Here is a 21,158-nt window from a genome sequence, read left to right on the forward strand (position 1 = left end):
GTCGGGCTTTCCTTGGCCTGGCCCGAGGCCCGGCCCGGCCCAACACCTGCCCAGGTATAGCGGTGGACGACGAAGTGGGTTGGGCGGAAAGAGGAGCGGTGGGCGAGAGAATCAGAGGGAAATGGCGGACAAGAGAGTGGATTTGGAGGTAAATAGAATTGACGATTTTGTGTGGGAAAAAGTCCAAAACAAACCTTGAATTTGTAGATGAAAGATAAATCGAAGCCTGAACTATGAATCCCGGAAATTGGCATCTGAACTTTGTAATCCCAGTTTATTTTAGACCTTGGCTCTGTTTTAACTGGGATTCGGTGATGTGGCAAGTCAAACCTTAAAATTTGATGACGTGGCAAGTCAAACTAAGGGGTCTTTTCTTTTTTTAAGCATCACATTTTCTTTTCCTCTTGCTTTTCCCTCACCGTCTCGCGTGGAACCGGTCATGCCAGACGATCCCATGGAAATGACCGCGCCGAGAACTGCCGGTGACGTAGTGGATGCCCTCATCGGAAGAATCACCGTGAGGGTAGCAGGACTTCATTGGGAGGAGAACAATGCTTCATTGGCACGCTAGAACAGCTCGCTGCTAGTGGTTCCAAGCTCCGCCGTTGTTGCTACTCCGGTGAGCAATTGCCGCAGGGGGAAGCGACACCGTCGCGAGCTAACCACCGGAGTGTCATCTTGAGGCCGAGTCCCACCCCTGGTACCACTCGCTCAAGCACGGCAATCCCGTGAGTGACCAAGTCGTGCGTCGCCACCGTCTTCAACTCATCTGTATCCGACACCAGCAAGCTGGAACGCATCGTCGCCGGCACCACTAGTCGCAGCCTGCGGCAGTTGTGTGTCGGCCCAACCCGCCGTTTTAAGGAGCCAGTTGCCTCGTCTCCTTGCCACGTCGCCGCCGTGAGAGGAGGGATCCTCCCCGCTCGCTCTTCCTGGGCTCCCTGACGGCGCAAGATGGCCTCCCGTCGCCTCCAGTGGCCCCCGTCTATGGCTCGCACCTGTAGCAGGTCAAGGTACCCTAGCCGTGTGCCAGCCACGCAGCGACCATCGCCATGGCCATGGTGGCCCAACCGAGAAAGGTACCCTATAGGGGAACGATTGGATTTTTTTATGAACAAGACATGTGGGCCCCTATTGTCGGTGAGGGTAGGCTCTAATCCTTGTCGGGATCCTCGATTTCCCGGTCTGCCAAACAACTCTAGGGTCTGAAATAGACCGGGATTGCAAAGTTTGGAGTGCCAATTTTCGGGATTCATAGTTCAGGGTTCGATCTATCTACAAATTCAAGGTTCCTTTTGGACTTTTTCCTTTTGTGTGTGACACCCACCGAGCGAATTCTGTGTGGCCATGCTTGCCGATGCCCGAGGCTAGTAATCGTGTTGAGAACATTTAGGATGGCCGGTGAAGATGTCTTATTCATGTTTTACGCGAACGATCAATGACCTTGGAATTCGCCGGAGGCTTCCATGATGAAGCGACCATGGAACATGCCGGGGTGCCCAACACGGCGCCGGCGCATTGCACTTGTACATCATCCTTTCCCCTCTACGCGACGCCGTGAGAGTGATACCGGGCCCAACAGCCACGATCACCTGCGTCTAAATCCCTCCGTGGTGACGGTCCCACGCCACGTCTCATCCCGCGTGAACTTCACTCGCACACCATCGTCCTGCTAACCCCAGTGGCTTCCTTCGGTAAATAACCCCCAACTCCCAGCCCCCAACCCCAACGCCCCGCGTTTTTGCGGTCTCCCCCTCTCGGGAAAGAGAACACTTGTCCGCCCCATTTCCGCTTTCCCCGCTTCCTCCTCGACACGGAGACTTTCTTCACCGATCATCAGCACAGCCAGCAGAAGATTAAAATCCCGGGGAGCCGAGCCCTAGCCGGGGCAGAATCTAGGGTTTGAGCCGCGGAGATGAAGAACCTCTTCAAGAGCAAGATCAAGTGGCAGCACCGCTCCAACGACCCCGCCGCTTCCTCATCCTCTTCATCCTCTACGCAGCAGCCGCCGTCCACTTCGCCGGCGACCTCCCCGTCGGGCACGGCGCCGTCGCTGTCCACCTCGGCGGCCTCCGCCCCGTCCCCTACCGCCGCCGCGGCGGCGACGACTCCGACGGCGGCGGCTGGGGGCGGGGACGACTACATGTACTCGGAGGAGGAGTTCCAGATGCAGCTGGCCATGGCGCTCTCCGCCTCCAACAGCGACCTCCTGGGGGACCGGGACGGGGACCAGATCAGGGACGCCAAGCTCATGAGCCTCGCCGCCGGGGACCACCGCTTCCGCGCCGCCGGACGGGACGACGCCCACACCGCCGAGTCGCTCTCGCGCCGATACTGGGTGAGCCCCTCTCCGCGCAATTTAGGCCCGGATTATACATATGCTCAACTGCTGTTGTACTGTTCCGTGTGGCTACTCAGACTGTATTACAGTACTCTCTATTAGGTTTCACTTGCTGACGCCAGTTTTCAGAACCCACGCACCCAACCTAGAGCAATGTCCCGTTGGTGCTGCCAGCTCGTTCATCCTCGCAATTTGCTTGCCATTTCTATCCATACCACTGCTTAGTTCCTCTATCCATAGCTGAATAACTAACCTGTCCATATGAGTGTTGCATTAAAATTGGGAATTCATATCGAGCGCGCCTCAGAGTTTTGTCTCCTGGCGCGACGAGTTGCCAGCCGTCAGATATTTGAAGCAATGGTGCGGTGGCAGCTGCCATGGAGTCAGGTGGACACGCGGCAACTTCGGACTGGATCGCGCTGTTGCGTGCCGCGCAATACTAGGGTCCTTCAAATTTGGTCGATACGGTAGAGTGCTTGCGTGTGTCTGGACTGCTTGCAAGCTTTACTAACTACTATTATTAGGTTCTAGTTGCTGACGCCAGTTTTCAGAACCGGCTACCGCAGAGTAATGTTCCGTTGGCACTGCTAGCTAGTTCATCTTCGCCATTTATTACCATTTCTATCGATAATACTGCTAAATCTATTTAAATAGTACAAAATTTGTATCACTCGTATGTTCCCGCGTGTGCGCAACGGAGTGCCACGTGGTGAACTGCCATTGGTCTGCTCCTTAAGTTGCTGCATCCGATTAGGGTGCAATAAGTAACCTATTCATATCAGTCGTTTCGGACAACCTATTCATATCACTATCACATTTAACGTAGGTCAATGGTTTTGGATAGTGTGTGTCTGGATTGCTTGCAAGCATCACTTTGGTCCACAGCGGATAATCACATCCGAGAAGAGAGGTGCTACCAGTTAGCAGCTGCATGTATCTTCATAAGTAGAAAGCTTTACGAATTCAATGGGAATGATCCAGGCTAGAGGCGGTTCTGATAGGAACAACAGACTTGCTCGGTCACATCAAGCTATTTTTTTTTATGTCGACTTGACACCAGTAGGATATTTATTAAGCAAGATGCTATTTGCTGGTAATTCCTATTTATAGAGAGATGGCAGTTATTGGTGCTTTTCCTCACCACAATTCAACTGACATATTCAGCCTTCACCAAACATGTGCTATTCATTTCTTCCATATGTATATTTGTAACATATTTGCTGGTGATCTATCTAGCTAATTTTACTACATGTTGTGTCTATGACATTCATATACTTAACTGATATGTGCTATTTACTAATGTTTCCTAGATGTAGTGCCTTGTTTTTTCCTCCTTGATTTGTCAGTTAAGCTCAAATTCTCTTGTCCTCATTTTTATGACCGTGCTCCATTCTGACTTCCAGGACTACAATTTTCTCGATTATCATGAGAAAGTTATTGATGGTTTCTACGACATATTTGGCCCCTCTATGGAATCCTCTAGGCAGGGGAAAATGCCATCACTAGAAGATCTTCAAACAGGCATAGGGGACCTGGGCTTTGAAGTCATTGTAATCAACCGTACAATTGATGGTGCCTTGCAAGAGATGGAGCAAGTGGCGCAGTGCATCTTGCTGGACTTTCCTGTTGCAAATATTGCACTCCTAGTGCAAAGAATAGCTGATCTTGTCACGGATAATCTGGGTGGACCTGTGAAAGATGCAAATGCCATGCTTGCAAGGTGGTTGGAGACGAGTACTCAGCTGAGAACCTCACTTCATACTAGCTTGCTGCCGATTGGCTGCATAAACATAGGGCTGTCTCGCCACCGTGCCCTTCTTTTCAAGGTCAGCCTCCTTTCCTCCCTCCCCCCCCCTCTCTATGTCGACGTGCGTGTGTAGTGCACCTGCTGTCTCCTCAGAAAGGTAGAATATCTTTTGCCCAGTCTTTGTTGTACCTTGCAGACATTTTGAAAGGGCCGTTTTATCAATCTTTAACTTAGAGATAGGAAAGCTCCTAGTCCATGGCTTGGATTGGTATATTAAGCCCATACCTATAGTCACCCTAATCTGAACAGTAGAACCTAATGTCAAATGGACGCATCACCAACAAAGTGAACTTTGAATCTACTGTACATTTTTTAAATGGAATTAAATTTGAAGAATATAATCGCTCCATCTCCATCTATTTATCATTGTGAAATTTGAACTGGGCACCCAATAAATTGTGTAGACCCCAGATGGTGTTTGCATCCAGCATTACACCGCGTAAAACCAACACTGGCCTCACTTGGATAGAGGTACCTCCGTGCCTGGGCCCAATATGTGGCTGTGGCAACATAGTGGGCAGGAGAAAAAACGTCAAAGAGATTATGTGATAACTGCTAGGGCTACGGTTTGGATAAGTTCAACAATTGGTTATTACCTGTATGGGGTCTATAAAACATCGGTATAAATCTATTCCCTAGGATGATCTAAAAAAACTGTTCCACGTCTAATAAGGACATCTTGCTTTGAAAAAGTAGTTAGGGTTTTCGTATCTACAGAAGAGAAGAATCACTCTCTTACTTAAAAATACTCCCTTCATTGTATGAGTAATACTACATGCCATTTGTTCACCTTCCTTATATCTTGTGAAAATGAAAACAATTTTGTATATTGACACCAACACTGGCCTCACATGGATAGAGGTGCCTCCGTGCCTCTGGACCCAACATGTGGCTGTGGCAGCATAGTGGGCAGGAGAGGAAACGTCAAAGAGATTAGCATAGTGGTAAACGCTAGGACTACCGTTTGGAAAGTTTGACAATTGGTTATTACTAGTGTGGATTCTGTATTACATCAGTATAAGTCTGTTTCCCAGGATGATCTAAACAAATTCTTCTGCGTCTAATAAGGACATCTTGCTTTGAAAAATTAGTTAGCATTTTCTTCATCTATAGAAGGGAAAAATCACCCTCTTACTTAAAATACCCCATTAGCTGTTTGAATACATGCCATTCGCTCACCTACCTTATATCTTATGAAAAAAACATCTATGTACCTTGTTACGGTGTGTCAGTACTGATAGACGTTATCATGCTCTTTGTAAGCATATCAAATTACTAATGAACTTTGCCATTTGAGTAGTTTATGATGTGCTTTCACATGTTTCTACACGATCCTATCAGACAGTAGAGAGATGCGTTAAATATTGTATTCATTACTAATTGATTGATTTTCTTACATCTGTATAAAAATGAACTGACAGCAATAGGACAATGCTCAAGAGTCAAGAGTAAATGCAGAAAACCCCAAATATATTGAACATAGCACTAGATCTGTTCATTTGCACTAACATACCTAGATCATTCTTATAGTTCATGTACTTCTTTGTGCAGATTCTTGCTGATAGCGTTGGCATTCCGTGCAAACTTGTCAAAGGGAGTAATTATACTGGTGATGAGGATGATGCTGTTAACATAATAAAGGTCGACAAAGAAAGGTATTGACAAGATTAAGCATTGTAATTTATTCACGACATAGCAATTTCTCAAGGAAACACAATCCAAGTTCATTGTTCATCTGCTTCATCATGTTTGCTAAGTAGATTTTGTGTTGCAAACTGCAGGGAGTTTTTGGTAGATCTGATGGCTGCTCCCGGGACTCTTATTCCAGCAGATGTCTTAAGTTGGAAGGGCAATTCGTTAAATCCTAACCGTAAACTTGGCCAGAATCAAATGGCTGGGCCATCAAGTACCATTGGTTCTGATCTGGTTGCTAATGCATTGCCACTTGAACATAAAGGTGATCAACTGCCTTTGTTTGACAACGGTGATTGGATATCAGCCAGTCAATCTGGATATGAGAAAGAAGCAGCCAGAGCACCTTCACAAACCTCTTCTAGTGGCATGCCATCTGTTGCTGCTGCAAGTGTTTTTGATGATTCTTGGACATTAGTTTCCCGTGGGCAATCAGATGAGCCGTCAACTTCTGCTGGTACATCGTCGCAGCAGACAATTGAATATCCTGGGGCTGGGAATACAAAAAATCCAGGTCACCAAAATTCTGAGTCTGAAAACCTATTTGCTGAGCTTAATCCTTTTGGGCGTATTGAGGCAAAGAAAGCTTCAGTACCTTTCAAAGGGCCAGATAATAGAAACGACGAGTTACAAAGGCGTAGAGAGAATGTGGTCCCTAGCACGGGAAAACCACAACAAAGATTGGTTATGAAAAATTGGTCTCCTTACAACGATGTCTCTAACAACAAGCAGTACAACTATGTTCAGGACTCATTTGCACGTAGAAATATTGGTGATAATGTCGTATCATCATCACAGATGCCACGTTTAGCTGCAAATAGTACTGATCTTAATATTGGAGCGCGTAATGATGCATCACATCCTATATCAGCTCATAATAATCACTGTTTTATGGCCGGTTCTACTGTCATGAAGATGCCTTCTGTAGCTGAGAGTGGGAAGGCTGCTGAAAAGGTGATGCGTGGTGATTTGAATAAAGGTCCTACAGATTCTATTCTGGAAAATCAACCACCATTTGAAAGACACAAATGGGGTAATCCTGCAGAACAAAGGGTTCCAACCAACTCAGTTCAGAATCAAGCTAAAGAACGTGAGGCGAACTACGATGGAAAACAAGACCATAAAAACTTGCTTCCTGATCCAAAGAAGTCTCCACTCGACAGATTCATGGACACATCAGTCCCATCAAGAAATCTGGAATCTGTTTCACCATCCTCTGCCAGATCACACAGGCTTGATTGTGTGTTTGATGATGTTTCTGAATGTGAAATTCCTTGGGAAGATCTTGTGATTGGTGAAAGGATTGGCTTAGGTATTTTTTTCGTAACCAAGTTTTGATGATTTCCTTACTTGCCCTTTGCTCTGATAAGTTCAATCGACACTCTTAGGTCTAGGGAGAAATATTTATACTTGTCATACACTATGTCAAATTGTTAGTGTGGCTCAATTTTGTACTTCAATTTTTTTTTGCGCTATTAGGAGCCATTTGTTTCAAACTTGCATCTTTGTAGTCCACGAGAAAATAATTGAGTGAATGTGTTCCTCCTTTCAATAGGTTCATATGGGGAGGTGTACCGTGCTGATTGGAATGGAACAGTAAGCAGTTATTTCCCTTCATTTGTATCTTGATATTGGCACTTGTTACACGATGTTGCATGCATGAGATCAACATGATTAGAAACCAAATCATGGGCCATCTTCACTTTTTTTCTATCTTTCATTGGTTATGTGACCACTGCGAAGTTTCTACTTATTTACAGGAGGTAGCTGTAAAGAAATTTTTGGATCAAGATTTCTATGGTGATGCTTTGGATGAATTCCGAAGTGAAGTAGGTGAAAGTATATGTTTTTTTTGTCTAAGAGCTGAACTTACCACTTAGTTTGTACTTCATCTGTGATATGGTTCATTCTCTTTATAATTGCATATATTTTGTGTACAAGGTGCGGATTATGCGTCGGCTGCGTCATCCAAACATCGTTCTCTTTATGGGTGCTGTCACACGCCCTCCAAACTTATCTATTGTATCTGAGTATCTTCCAAGGTATACCAGTTTTGTATCCATCTCTTTTGTGGCATCGCTTTGTATATCTTGTGGGTTTCTTTACTCAAGTTATTGCAACCTAGAAGTATCCTGGTCCAGTATCATGGTATAAATTGTAACAAGCAGACCTATATGCGAAGTTCCTTTTACTACATAAATAGGACATGATACTGAAGGTGTTACATGCTACTTTAAGTACTTATGTCCATTGGTTTCACATAAAATTGATGAACAAAAGTATTTTGGTTAACTGGAGGTGGCACATAGCTAGTGTCATACTGCCATGTAACTTATGTCCAGTCTTAAGCAAGTCTAATATATTACTGGTTCAAGTTTGATGGTCCACCCTTGATTTGATTGTGATTTCCTTGCTTAGGGGGAGCTTATATAAAATCCTTCACCGTCCTGGCTGCCAAATTGATGAGAAGCGGAGGATTAAGATGGCCATTGACGTGGTATGTGCAAATCTTCATATTTCTTTGGCATTTTTTTTATTTGCTGTTGCTTATCCAGACGTTTTCTTATAAGGCCAAAGGCATGAATTGCCTCCACACTAGTGTACCGACAATTGTTCACCGGGATCTTAAATCACCAAACTTGCTGGTCGACAATAATTGGACTGTAAAGGTGTGTTCTTTCGTATTTTAACAATTAAAATTTGATCGCATCATATTTGTATTAATGTGTGTGGTCTGTTGTCTCACCAATGATATGGACCACAGGTTTGTGATTTTGGGCTTTCACGCTTGAAGCACAGCACATTTTTATCATCCAAATCAACTGCTGGAACTGTAAGTACCTACCTCCTGTAGTCTGTACTATTAAGGGACTTTTCTTTATTTTATAGTCGTCATTAATACTTGTTCTATTTTGTATTAATTTTTTGTATTCTACCAGCCGGAGTGGATGGCACCCGAGGTCTTGCGTAATGAGCAATCAAATGAAAAGTGAGTGGTTGTTTATGTCTCCCATTTTAACTGTTCGCATAATGTCCTTACAAGTCGCATTTACTGTTCATTCTGGATTGTTCCATATGAAGCAGTTATCTTCCATTTGAGTTGTCGTGTTCCTTTCCAGTTTTCATTTAATTCCGTGCAAGGATGGTAACCCCTGCTTTATATGTTAAGATCATAAACAAAGTGGCATCAGAAAAGCTTACAATTGAATACGAAGACAGCGGACAAGCTTTCCTGACGCTTAGTGTTTAAAGAGAAGTAGAGTAGACATCACACATAGGCACCAATCATTTCCCACTGACGTGAAAAAAGTACTGGGTAACAGATGTAGCACCTTTTTTTATTGGTATAACAACTATGTGAGTATGTGACTATCCTTCAGAGACATGTTTCCAGTTTTCATGCTTGAAGTTTTGACTCATAATTTGGATGGGATATAAACCCTTTTATTAATTCTTTATAGGAGTGGAACCTTCCCCTTCAGCAGCCTGTTTTATTCATCATTGTGTACTTGTTCTTTATTTGTGTGGCATTTGAATTAACCTCACTGTACTATTACCTGAAAATGCAGGTGCGATGTTTACAGCTTTGGCGTCATCTTGTGGGAACTAGCAACACTTAGAATGCCATGGAGTGGGATGAACCCAATGCAGGTCGTGGGAGCGGTTGGCTTCCAGGACCGAAGGCTTGACATCCCAAAGGAAATCGACCCTCTAGTTGCAAGGATTATATGGGAGTGCTGGCAGAAGTAAGTTCTTTCTAAGTTCCCAAATATTACTACTACTACTACTACCTCTGTACATAAATAAATGTCTTAGATTTGTCTAAATTTGTATGTTGTGTGATACATCTATTAATGGACAGAGGGAGTACTATGTTTTACATTGAGTCTTAAAGAAGTACTCCCAATATTGCTGTCATGAACGTACGGACTCAATAATGGTGTGACTCAATAATGGTGATGGGTGATGGGAGATGGGAGCTAACATCTGGTTTTGTTAATCTCCAGGGATCCGAATCTGCGCCCTTCATTCGCACAGCTAACAACTGCTCTGAAGACCGTCCAAAGGCTTGTAGCCCCCTCTCACCCGGAGACGCAGAGCCCCCCTGTGTCCCAAGAGATCTGGGTGAACTCCTCTACCCCATGACGGGAGGCATTGAGAACTTTCAGTTTCGTAGAACTGTTGCTTGTTGCGTCCCCAAATGTGGGCGTGTTGTGTAGATAGATTGAGCGCCCCAGATGTGGTAGACATATCATGATGCGCTGCCGCGACAAAGCTCCCGTGGCAGCCGCAGAGTATTTACAGAGTCGTTCTAAAAAAAAGTATTTACAGAGTCGTTCTAAAAAAAAGAGTATTTACAGAGTCGCCCATGAAGCAACGGTCGGCAGAACAGATCCAGTCTGTCTTTTCCCGTTGTGCATCACAACTGTGCCTGTGCGTACCCTTTGGGATGCAGTGAGAGCTCATGGTGTCGAACTAAGATGCGTCCCATGTGAATATGTGATCTTATTGGACGACTGTGCTTACAAGTGGATTGATTAAATTAGCAGTAGTACCTCTCCATAAAAGGATGTCATATAGATACATCCAAATTTAGAAAATCTAAGATATCCTGATGTGATGTGTATCTGACAAGCAGCGCCCACTAGCGGAGCCACCGGACGCAGGTTAAGGGACTGGAATGCTGCAGGAAACTCTTTTTTTATATTAAAAATCGTGCTAGCGAGTACAATAAAATACACCACCATGCAGTTTAGACGAAACTGTAGTCTGTAGCCAACCAATAACAGGGGACACCGTCAAGCATGTCGGTCCAAGCCGATCGATACAACCGTTGTGCTATGTATGCATGATAATCACCACCTGACGTGGACACGCATGCATGTTCCTAAATGCAGGCAGTTCCTGGAGCAAAATCGTCTTGGCCGCTTCTACTTTGTGTGATCCATCATAAGTTGCGGTTGCGGACTAGTGTTTGGTTTACTCATGGCACCATACAGCGCACTTAACATGGCGTGCTCCAGCTGGTACCTATTTCCGTCATTGACGTCGTCTTGGGGTTGCAGTGTGAGTGGAGGGAGCAGGGTGGGACGGTAACCTCCGTGGATGTTTGGCCATCGGCATCCCGATAAGGAAGGAGTCATGGGCAAATCGACTTGTTGCTCCCATTGCAGAATAATGTTCTCCTTCTCCTCTTCCTCCTCCTCCTCCTCATCATCCTCGCTATCCTCCTCGTTGCCCTCGCTCTCGTTATCGTCCTCATCGCTTCCACTCTGGTCGTCGTTCTCATCCTCTTCCTCATCGCCATCCTCGTCATCTGACAATGAGCCTTGGCCTCTCGTGTCATACTTGTGTAGTGTGGAACCCTCCATGTAGCACAACATGCCATTGTCATCAAGCCAGGCGACGCATGGCGAATCAGGGGAGTAGTAACCTTCCATGTGGAAGATGTAGCGCTGATCCCAGTGCAGATACCTATAACTATCACAGTCATCGTTGTCCTCTGGTGGTGGCGGTGGCATGACCCAAAAGTTTATGGTTCGAGAGTAACGGTACTCGTGGATGTTAGTTACATGCACAGCAAAGCACAACCGACCCTTGAGCTCAAAGGGGTTCACCAACGGGTTATCACGGGAATAAGTATGATAGCTTGGAAGACTATAGTAGGTGTGGCACATCTCGTTAGAGACATCAATCACCATTATTCTCTCGGGGATCAAACGGTCCCTCGAATCTTTCTTTTTCCAAGGAAGGGTCGCCACATATAGCTTCCCATCTATCAACACCGGCGCCCAGACCTCCATAGGGCGACACTCTGAGCGGTACGACAGCCTTCGCCACTCACCGGTGCTGTCGCCTAAGGTGTACACGTCCACCTCAACCATCCGCATGGATTTACTGGACGACAGGCGGAACAATTTGTACTCATTTGTGGACGGGCTAAACCCTAAGGCGAAGAAGTGCTTTTTCTTCTTGCTGGCGAGCGGAGGTGCATCGGGGAGCTTCATCGTCTCACCGGTGGCAGGGTTGCACACCAGCACCGGCGCTTCGTGGCCGCTACCACAGCCACCATGCGCGAAGCAGAGGAAGCCATTGCAGACGTTGGCGAGGACGTAGCCGTTGATGATGGCGACCGGGCAAAGGGCCTTCCCCGAAGACACGTAGAAGACGCCGGCCTCGTCGTTGCAATCGTGCTTGCGCTTCTCTGAAACCAGCAAGGTTTTGGGGGCGCCACAGATGGCATGGCTGGCCTTGCCGTGGAGGCAACGGAAGGAGGGATCCCTGAAGCTGTCGCGCCATAGCCTGGAGACACCGCTGGACCGAACCACATCCTCGGTCGGCAGCCTCAGCAGGATATCCTGTATTATATCCCTAGGGATCTCCCTGCTCTCAGGCTCCGGCGCCGCCATGGTTCGACGCGACGAGGGCAATGGCAACTCGATAGTCCTCACCGCAGATCGGGTGCGTGCATTATATGAAGCAGTGTAGTATTTTATTGGGCCTTTTCGAGCTGGACTCTTTTCTCAGGAAAGCCCCGATCGAGTTGGACTGAAATCTTTTTGACGTGTACTCTATTGGTTTGTCTCGCAAGAACGATAAATCGATCGATATACTCTACTACGGGACGGCGTCGGTACCGGCCGTAGTACTTCGTGCTTAAATAATTGCAATCAAACAATGTAAAGTTTGATTAAGTATGTAAAAAAAATGTAAACATATGCAATACCATCTGATTAGATTTTATTTTCGTATGGTATATATTTTGCACCGTTGATATAGAATGTTTTCTTAATATAAACTGATCAAACTTTATATCGTTTGATTTTACAAATATATGTGCACTACGTCATGGTAAGAAGAGAGTATATTGGCTGGCCATGGACGTGACCGAACCTCGAGCTCCCAACACAGACGCCGAAAATACCTTGTAACGCTGCCCGCCGATGGCCGCCTGCTAGATGTAGCACCGGCGGGCACCACTGCCACCACTTCTCCTTGTAGCACTGCTTCCCGCCGATGGTAGCATCGGTGGTCATCATTGGTAGCACCGTTGGCTTGCTTTCACAACATTGTTGGCTCACCCTTGTAGCATCACTTTTCTCGCCTCGTAGCGGCATCGGCTCCCTTTCCAGAGTGCACTCATCGGGGACGAACGTCGCAGAGTGCAGGGGGCTGCGTCGGGTCAATGGAGGTGGAGGAGGTTGGTGTGGCGGTGAACCTCCCTTTCCGGAAGCCTCGCCAGGTCTAGAGGGAGACAGTGGTAACCCTACCGGACCATAGGAAAACGACAACGAGTGAGGGGAATGAGAATGTGTCACGGTAGATCGGTCCAGAGGCATTGTTTTGTTTGGAGAGGAAGAGCGAGAGAACGAGAGAGAAGGGAGAAGGAAACACGAGGTCCAGGTTGTGGAAGAGATGAGGTAGGCCCATGACACCACACGCAAGGAGGAGGGCGCGAGACATTCCATCACCTAGGGGAGTTGGATTGTTTTCCTTATGCTACTAAAATTGTGCTAGCGAATACAATAACAAACAACACCATTAAATTTAGACGAAATTGTAGCTAATAATAACCATTAACAGTGACTCTTTTTTCTTTTTTGAGAATCTAAGAAGTGAATCCTAAAAACACGGGAATTTTGCACTTGTTCAACATTTAAGCGCGTACCACTTGTTGCTCACATAAATGAAATGTTGCTTTCCTACTAGAGCCCATGATGCAATCCAGAAACCAAACTCCCTAGGATTTCGCTTTGCAAGACGGTAGCCGTTAGAGATAACAAACATCATCATCGCTATCCAACACCAACTCCATGTGGAAGGAACCCTTCTCCTTGTGCCCGCCCAAGTAGCCACCAGCATTGGGATGCATAAGATCCTTTGCTCCATTATTGCAAGCAAAACATTGACCTATATATGTACATGTTTATTATATTTAGCATATATTAGCTGCTGGTGTCTGACAAAACAGAAGAAAATTATTCTGTAATAGTACCATATAGATAGTTATCACTTGCCAGAGTCAGTCTCTCCCAAAGAGGTGCAGTGATAAACATCATCCTCTCCCTTGCAATCAGGTTTCACTTCGGCAAAGAACATGGTGGGTTCACCATCCGAGAAGCCTCTTTTCACTAGGAAGTTGTAGTGAACATATTCTCTCGTGTATTCATGAACAAGGCTCTTCTCTTTCACTTCCACAAACTCTAGTTCGCTAGGCTAAAAAAATTATCAGTCAGCAGAATCTAGTTCGCTAGCCGTGGGTGTAGTAAACAACAATTTTGATTCTAATAGATACTCATCAGAAACTCCAGAAGTGCCTGCCTAGCGCGCCCAATCGGGACAGGAGAAGAAACCGAAGACGGGCACTACCCACAATAAAACAAAAACAAAAGAAAAAAGAAACGAAGACGGACAAGTTCGGGAAAGGAATACGTCACACCGACAAACGGAGCGGACGCAAACTCCATTTGAGTTTTACAAAAGGTGCTGCAACCCCCGATACCCCCTGCCCCCACCCAAACCGATCGAAATCTCGTTTAGGATTCCAAATCGCAGAGCCTCTTGCCGCGAGTCCACGACGACCATGGCCGGTGAGCTGCTCGAGCGGAGTACCTCCGTAGCAACTGCTGCTGGCGACGAAGACAGGGAGCTCGCTGAACAGCAGAATCTGGTGCATGTCCTGCCACACGACGTGATAGCCGACGTCTTGAGCCGCCTCGCGCCGCGCTGGCTCGCCGCGTCCCGCTGCGTCTGCAGGGACTGGCGTGCCGCCATCGACGCCCGCCGACTCCTTCGTGCGGACCTGCTCCCGCTCTCGCCTCGTGGCATATTCATCCACTTCTGCTACCACAGGTTCCCGGAATTGTTGGCCTCCTTCCCCTCCTCCAGGGGCGCCAGTGCAATCACCGGCACTCTCGAATTCCTTCCCAACACCGACACCTCCATCAAGAGCACTGACCCCTTCATCACGGACTATGACATTATGGATCACTGCAATGGCCTCCTCTTGATCGACGAATATGTGGTTAACCCTGCTACCCGGCGCTGGGATCCTTTGCCCCCATGCCCGCCGTCTCATGAGCATCCTGTTGTCATGCATACGCATGATGATGACTACGATGAAACAATTTTCAATGAGTATCTAGCTTTTGATCCTACTGTGTCACCACACTACAAGGTGTTCGTGGTCCCTCATAGGTGCTCCATTCTGGATCGAGATGATATTGATCCCATGGTAGAGAAATCTAAATTTTTAACATCGTCGTCGAGATGCACCTTGCGTGTCTTCTCTTCAAGGTACGATAGTTGGAAGTGGAGATCCTTTGTTCGAGAAGGAAGCGTTGGCCAGCCCACCAACAAGCTCAAATCGTTGGATTTGCGAGAACGTGCCGTCTACTGGCGAGGAGTACTTTATGTGCAACGTGATGCTAATTTTGTAGTAAGGTACGTGAGAACCCACTTCACTTTATTATCTGATGGAAGTATTACTTCAATGTTCTTAGCTAACCTTTCCTGACCAATGTGCTTTGATTTTGCAGAATATCTCTGTCAAACAATAAGTACCGTGTAATTTCACCACCGGTGGGTATGAGACAGAGCATGCATCCAACGCGTTGCCTAGAAAGATCGGAAAATGGGGTATACTTTGCCGCACTTGATAACTATCGGCTTAAGGTTTGGGTTCTTAATGAGTCATCTGGTCAGACGGAGTGGACGCTGAAGCTTGACAAAGACCTTCAGTCCCTATTGCCACGACACTGTGGCCAACAATTTTATAAATCCTCGATGCCGAAAGATGTTAACTTTAACAAAGCCGAGATTGCAGTTGAAGGGAGGCTTCGGTCTACTTCTCATGATGATTATGGGACTGAGAATAATAGAAGCACGGTCCAAGCAGGGTGGTACGTGCCTCATAAGTCTTTGTTTTATAATCCTGAAGTTAGAATATTGGGATTTCATCCGTACAAAGAGGTTATCTTTCTGAGCGAAGCGGTAGAGAAGAGAAGGCATCTCAGCAGGGTAGAGAAGAGAAGGCATCTCAGCAGTGTATCGGTGGAGAAGGGACTGGCCTATCATGTGAGTACCTCTAAGGTCGAAGACTTGGGAAATATATGCCCGAAAGACTATCTCGATTTCAATTATTACGGTAAACAGAAGATTAAATATTCTTTTATCTACACACCATGTTGGCTTGGAGAGTTCCCTAGAAACAGTTAATTCATAATTCAGAAACTCATCTGAAACGTGAAAGCATGTGGGTTGTAATGTATATGAGCAATCAAATACATTGGTAGCAGGTGAGGCCTTAGTCATCTTCAATTGATATATACTAGTGGTTGGGACGCCCCATGGAGCGCCTCCTCGCCGGTGCTTTGCGATCCAATTCAACGCCTAATGACAATAGTGACCTGATTGTCTAGCAGTCAGCTACTCAGCTTTATTTATGTTTAACTTAGCACGTGTCAAATCAATTGCTTAATAGTACCACTTGGGTGCTGAATTTTGAACCCTTGATTTGCTTGCTTGAACACGAAACTGAAAAATTATCTCTTGAACATATATACGTAGGATGATGTTAACGCCTACCTCTACTACTACGGTGGGACCCAAGCGTCAGTGCGCCTGTTGGTATGAGACCGGACTTGGTCAGCGATATAAATACAAGGCAGAGAACAACTGCGAGGACTGCGCTTGGATTTGGACGGCTTCGGCTTCCTCGCTTCTGTCTCCTTCCTCTCGCTTCCTGTAGCGTCTCGAGTCTCCATGGATGAGCTTCCATTGTCTCTGTATTTCGAGCTGTAATTGAATCCTTGCTCCAGTTTAGAGAAATTAGTACTTCGTTGTTAACATTTGGTATTCAGAGCCAATTGATTCCTCCCCGTAATAATCCCCGGATTTCCAACCAATTTTTTCCCCATCCCTTGTTCATATCTCCATTCCTCTCAAATCCGCCAACACCACCGCGGTTCTCTTCGATTGTGTGGCTTTCGAGCAAGCATGGCTTCTCTGGATTGCATGCTGACGGAGGAGTACAAGGCCTCCCTGCGGCAGCTCATCGCCGCGACCGTCGAGAAGTCTGTTCGCGCTTCCTTTGCGGCGTATGATGCGAAACGCGCCGCCGAGCAGCCCACCGTGCCGGAATCGAGCGCCGCCCTTCATGAGTCAGCGGACCAGATGGAGAGGCGGCGAAGGCATCGCATCGAGCTCGTCGAGGAGAGGGCAAGGCGTGACCCTGTTTGGGCGGAGAAGATTGCACGGCGTCATGCTGCGTTCCGTGACCTGCCCACATCGACCGGAGCACCACTGATGGCGACCTCAGGTTCTCCCGCGCCTCCCTCCGTCCTCACTGCGTGTGCATCGTGGGATGGCAACCTCGTCGCTCGCCCGCCCACAACATGTTCGACGCAATGTCCAAGCCGCGCCATCTCAGTGTCGGTGCCAGCCGCATGCCTCCACAACCACATCGGCTTCGTCCGGGGTCACCGTCGGTGTCCTCCCCGAGCGGCTGCTGTTACGACCTCGAGCCTGTGGCTGCGACCTCGTCATCTACCTCGCACGCCTCCACTTCCTCTGCATGTGTGGTGTGTGATGGCGACTTCGGCCTCACGTCGCCCCTCACCTGTTCGACGCAAGGTCTAGGTCGCGACATCACTGTGCCGACGCAAGGCCCAGGCTGCGACATCACTCTGCTGGTGTCCGTCGACCACACCGCAACATCTGCTTCATCCAAGGCCACCATCGGTGTTGTCCCTGAGCACCGCTACTTCGACCCCAAGCGAGCAACCGCGGCCTCGACCGTCACCTCCACTTCTACTGCGTCAACCTACATCCTCTCTGCGTGTGCTGCGCCCGATGGCGACCTCGAGATCACATCGCCGTCCACTACCCGTTCGTCATTACGTCCAGTGCAGCGACACAAGTGTTGTGACCACAACTTGCACAACACACGACAGCCTGCATTTACCCCTGTGGCGCATCCCGATGATGTGGGAGACCGTGCGCCGGCTAGGGATTTCATGACGCCACCAACGATCGGGACTGCAGTGTGCCAGGTCGTTCTCACTCAGGCCACGCTCGAAATCGCAGACTCCGGCAGCTCGAGATACGGTGTCCATGTCGACGCCACTTCCTGAACCCGAGGATGTCGACACCGATGTGACACATGCGGATGAGCAGCAGCTGTCTTGTTCGAGTGTGGAACTACCACTTGCGTTTGTTACTGCAAGGAAGGTGGCGAGTGATCATAGCTTCGTCACCAGCAGCATGTCCGCGACATCACTCCCTCTCGGCCGCAATTGGTTTCGCCGAGGTCCATATCGCCAGCAATGACGACGTCTCGTCTGCTGCTCAAGCTGCTGGAAATGTCATTACCGAGAGCAAGGAACCGTTCGTGACATCTCTCGCCACCACAGTTCACCCAGGTCATTGTTACATGTGGCACAAATGCGAATCAGCTTCAAGCAAAATGTAGTGGTATATGTTCTCGTCTTGCCCAGACCACATTTCATTCAGTTTTCTTATTACCATGGGATCCAGGAGAGAAAATAGGGGTGTTCAGAGATTATGCTCTTAGCAGAGATAGCGCTCACGGCACAAGTCTTAAGCAATTGAATGTATATTTCAAAGAAAGTTCCAACCGCCATCGGCAGCTAGGAGAACTGCTCTGGTACATGCTTGATAGTGTTTGCCATTTTCTGATTTCAAGCTCTACACAGCAGGAGTTCCTGGACAGGTACAGTGTGACTGCCATGGTATCACGATTATTGGTTCTAGTGATGATGCACAATGGAGTGGTGCTCTGGCTATTGTTTCAGTCTGCTTTAGCCAACACATTCCTGGTATTGCCCTGGGATCCAGGACTTCCATTATCTGGCATGGATACCAAGTTCCAAGACGCTCAAAAACAAAATATTTTGTTCATTGGAAGCAAGTTGAGCTCTGCAGCCAACTCTGAGATGGTGACAGGTGTGCACTCTAGAGGACCTTCAGCTATGGATGAATCTGATTGTGTGGCACCAATGAATTGGGTGGTTTCTAGTACATCAACATATCCTGATTTTGATAAGAGAAGTGAGGTTTCAATACAAGTCCTTAGAAGAACAGTGCAAACTTTTCTGATGGCTATTTGGGTTCAGTCTTGCTATACTGGGTCTCAGTCCTCAACAATGGACAGTGCTTTTCTTCTTGAAGTCGCCGAGTCCAAGTATTCAGTGCTTATGCAACGACAGACTTGGTTTTTGTATTGCACTCCTGGCAAGCCTGCCCGAGATACCTCTGAACCTTTTCAAGACACCATTCAACAAATAGATATTGAGAAGTTTCAGCTCCTGACAGTGAAGCTTGGTTACTCTGTTACAGCTTCTTATGTGTGCATTCCAGGGTTGGTCGCCTGGGGGCATTCCTCTGGGATTTGTCATTGCAGGATAATCCTTACCGATTACAACAAGGTGCTGCATGTAGCTTGGGACTTCAGAGGCCGTCTCTTTCTTTCAGTTGGATGTGGTGCTGCGACAGATCAGGGGAAGGCTTCTTCGAGCATTCCATGGGACCCTGGTGGCGCTGTGTGGTGGCGGCTTGAGGACAAGCCGCCTTTTAAGGAAGGGGGAATGTTAACGCCTACCTCTACTACTACGGTGGGACCCAAGCGTCAGTGCGCCTGTTGGTATGAGACCGGACTTGGTCAGCGATATAAATACAAGGCAGAGAACAACTGCGAGGACTGCGCTTGGATTTGGACGGCTTCGGCTTCCTCGCTTCTGTCTCCTTCCTCTCGCTTCCTGTAGCGTCTCGAGTCTCCATGGATGAGCTTCCATTGTCTCTGTATTTCGAGCTGTAATTGAATCCTTGCTCCAGTTTAGAGAAATTAGTACTTCGTTGTTAACAGATGAAATTATGGAGCACAAGGAAGACGGGCGTGTTACAAACATTTTCGCAGCATTTTCCAACATACCTTGAAAATAGTAACAAAAAGGAGAAAATGTACATCGGGAAAAAATAGACACACTTATACCGGCAAAGAGTCATTAGTTGTTCAGTACACTGCATTACGGGAGCACCACGCTGGAGCCAGAACGGCCAGGTCACTCCCAACCAAAGTAGCTGGAGGCAAGTAGTGCTTAATTGAGTTCAGGGCAACAAAGCCAAAATCAGTCAAATCTTCAATGTTGACCTGCAAGAATTGAAGAATTACCAGATTTAGCTAGTATGTTCGATTGGCATGACCAGACAAATTCAGGGCATCAGTACTGATTTTTCCATTAAGGAGCACAGGATGGCAAAACTGTTAACACTACTACTGAAACTGCAAGTGGTATAAACGAGATACACTAATATATTGTTGCAATATTGATGCTTCTTCTAATTGATTGTAATGGTGAACAAGGTAACTATATATTGTCATAGTTAGTGCTAAAATATGTTGGAAAGGGAAACTGGATACATACATTTGTAGTCTCATCTCTCTCTGAATTTTAGTTTAGCACAAAGTTCAAAAAGCTAAGTCTGCAGCACGACCAATCAGAAACTATGCCTAAACAAACTCTATGCCAACTCAAATCAAATAAATCATTAATTTCCGCTGAAGGTTGACTTACCCCAAACCTAGCATGGTTATAGCTCTATGTTGGACCCAAAATTCGGCATATATGAACATTATAGTTACACTCCTATGAATATAGGAGCTGGATGGTTGGTGTGCTATTTCACCTCCCCTCCACCCAAAGTAACTTTCTGATAAGTAGGACCATCTCTCCGTGATATCTACTGTCTTGTCTTGGGGGCTTTAATATGTAATAAATATGATTGTGTATACAGTTCTTCAATTTGCAAGCTATTCATATCATTGGGATTTTGTAGCTTTTCCACCAGATTGGATTTTTTCTAACCATAGCTGCACATGGGCATTCAGCTAGTTACGGGAAAAAAATGTGTTAAATTGGATGGACTAAAACAGTACAAGCTGAATATGAATGCAGCTATAGCTATATTAGCCACAATCATCAAGCCACTTATGGTTGCAGCTTGCAAGTATAGTTCCATACTGGGTTATAATAGTGCTATCATCAACTTAACTATGGTCATCTAGATAAACGAATAAAAACATGAGAAGAATTCTTCCATGTATCATCAGGCAAAGAGAGTAACTAACACAATATTCAGGTAGCCCACAATTTGCAAAAGCAATCTCATTTTGAAACAAAAAGAGAAGAAGCGTATACACCTGACAACATCCAAGCCTCTGAAGAGCTAAGGAATAAATTACCTGAATACCTTGCATGAAAAAATTGAGGGGTGCCCGTAGCTGAATCCATATACAAG

At 46.6% G+C, this 21,158-nt stretch overlaps 1 protein-coding gene across 1 annotated transcript; it reads left to right on the forward strand.

Annotated features, from left to right (window-relative positions):
* The first annotated feature begins 1,757 nt into the window (after positions 1-1,757).
* Positions 1,758-10,383, forward strand: LOC124701485 (serine/threonine-protein kinase EDR1-like). Its single transcript, XM_047233555.1, has 13 exons — positions 1,758-2,338; positions 3,745-4,167; positions 5,700-5,803; positions 5,930-7,152; positions 7,396-7,436; positions 7,601-7,669; positions 7,782-7,882; positions 8,259-8,337; positions 8,411-8,509; positions 8,605-8,673; positions 8,780-8,829; positions 9,410-9,586; positions 9,848-10,383. Exons 1-13 carry the CDS (start codon positions 1,916-1,918, stop codon positions 9,984-9,986), a joined length of 2,997 nt encoding a protein of 998 aa, XP_047089511.1. The 5' UTR covers positions 1,758-1,915; the 3' UTR covers positions 9,987-10,383.
* Positions 10,384-21,158: the final 10,775 nt, after the last annotated feature.

This window comes from Lolium rigidum, chromosome 3 (genome assembly GCF_022539505.1).
Source record: "Lolium rigidum isolate FL_2022 chromosome 3, APGP_CSIRO_Lrig_0.1, whole genome shotgun sequence".
NCBI classification, from domain to species: domain Eukaryota; kingdom Viridiplantae; phylum Streptophyta; class Magnoliopsida; order Poales; family Poaceae; genus Lolium; species Lolium rigidum.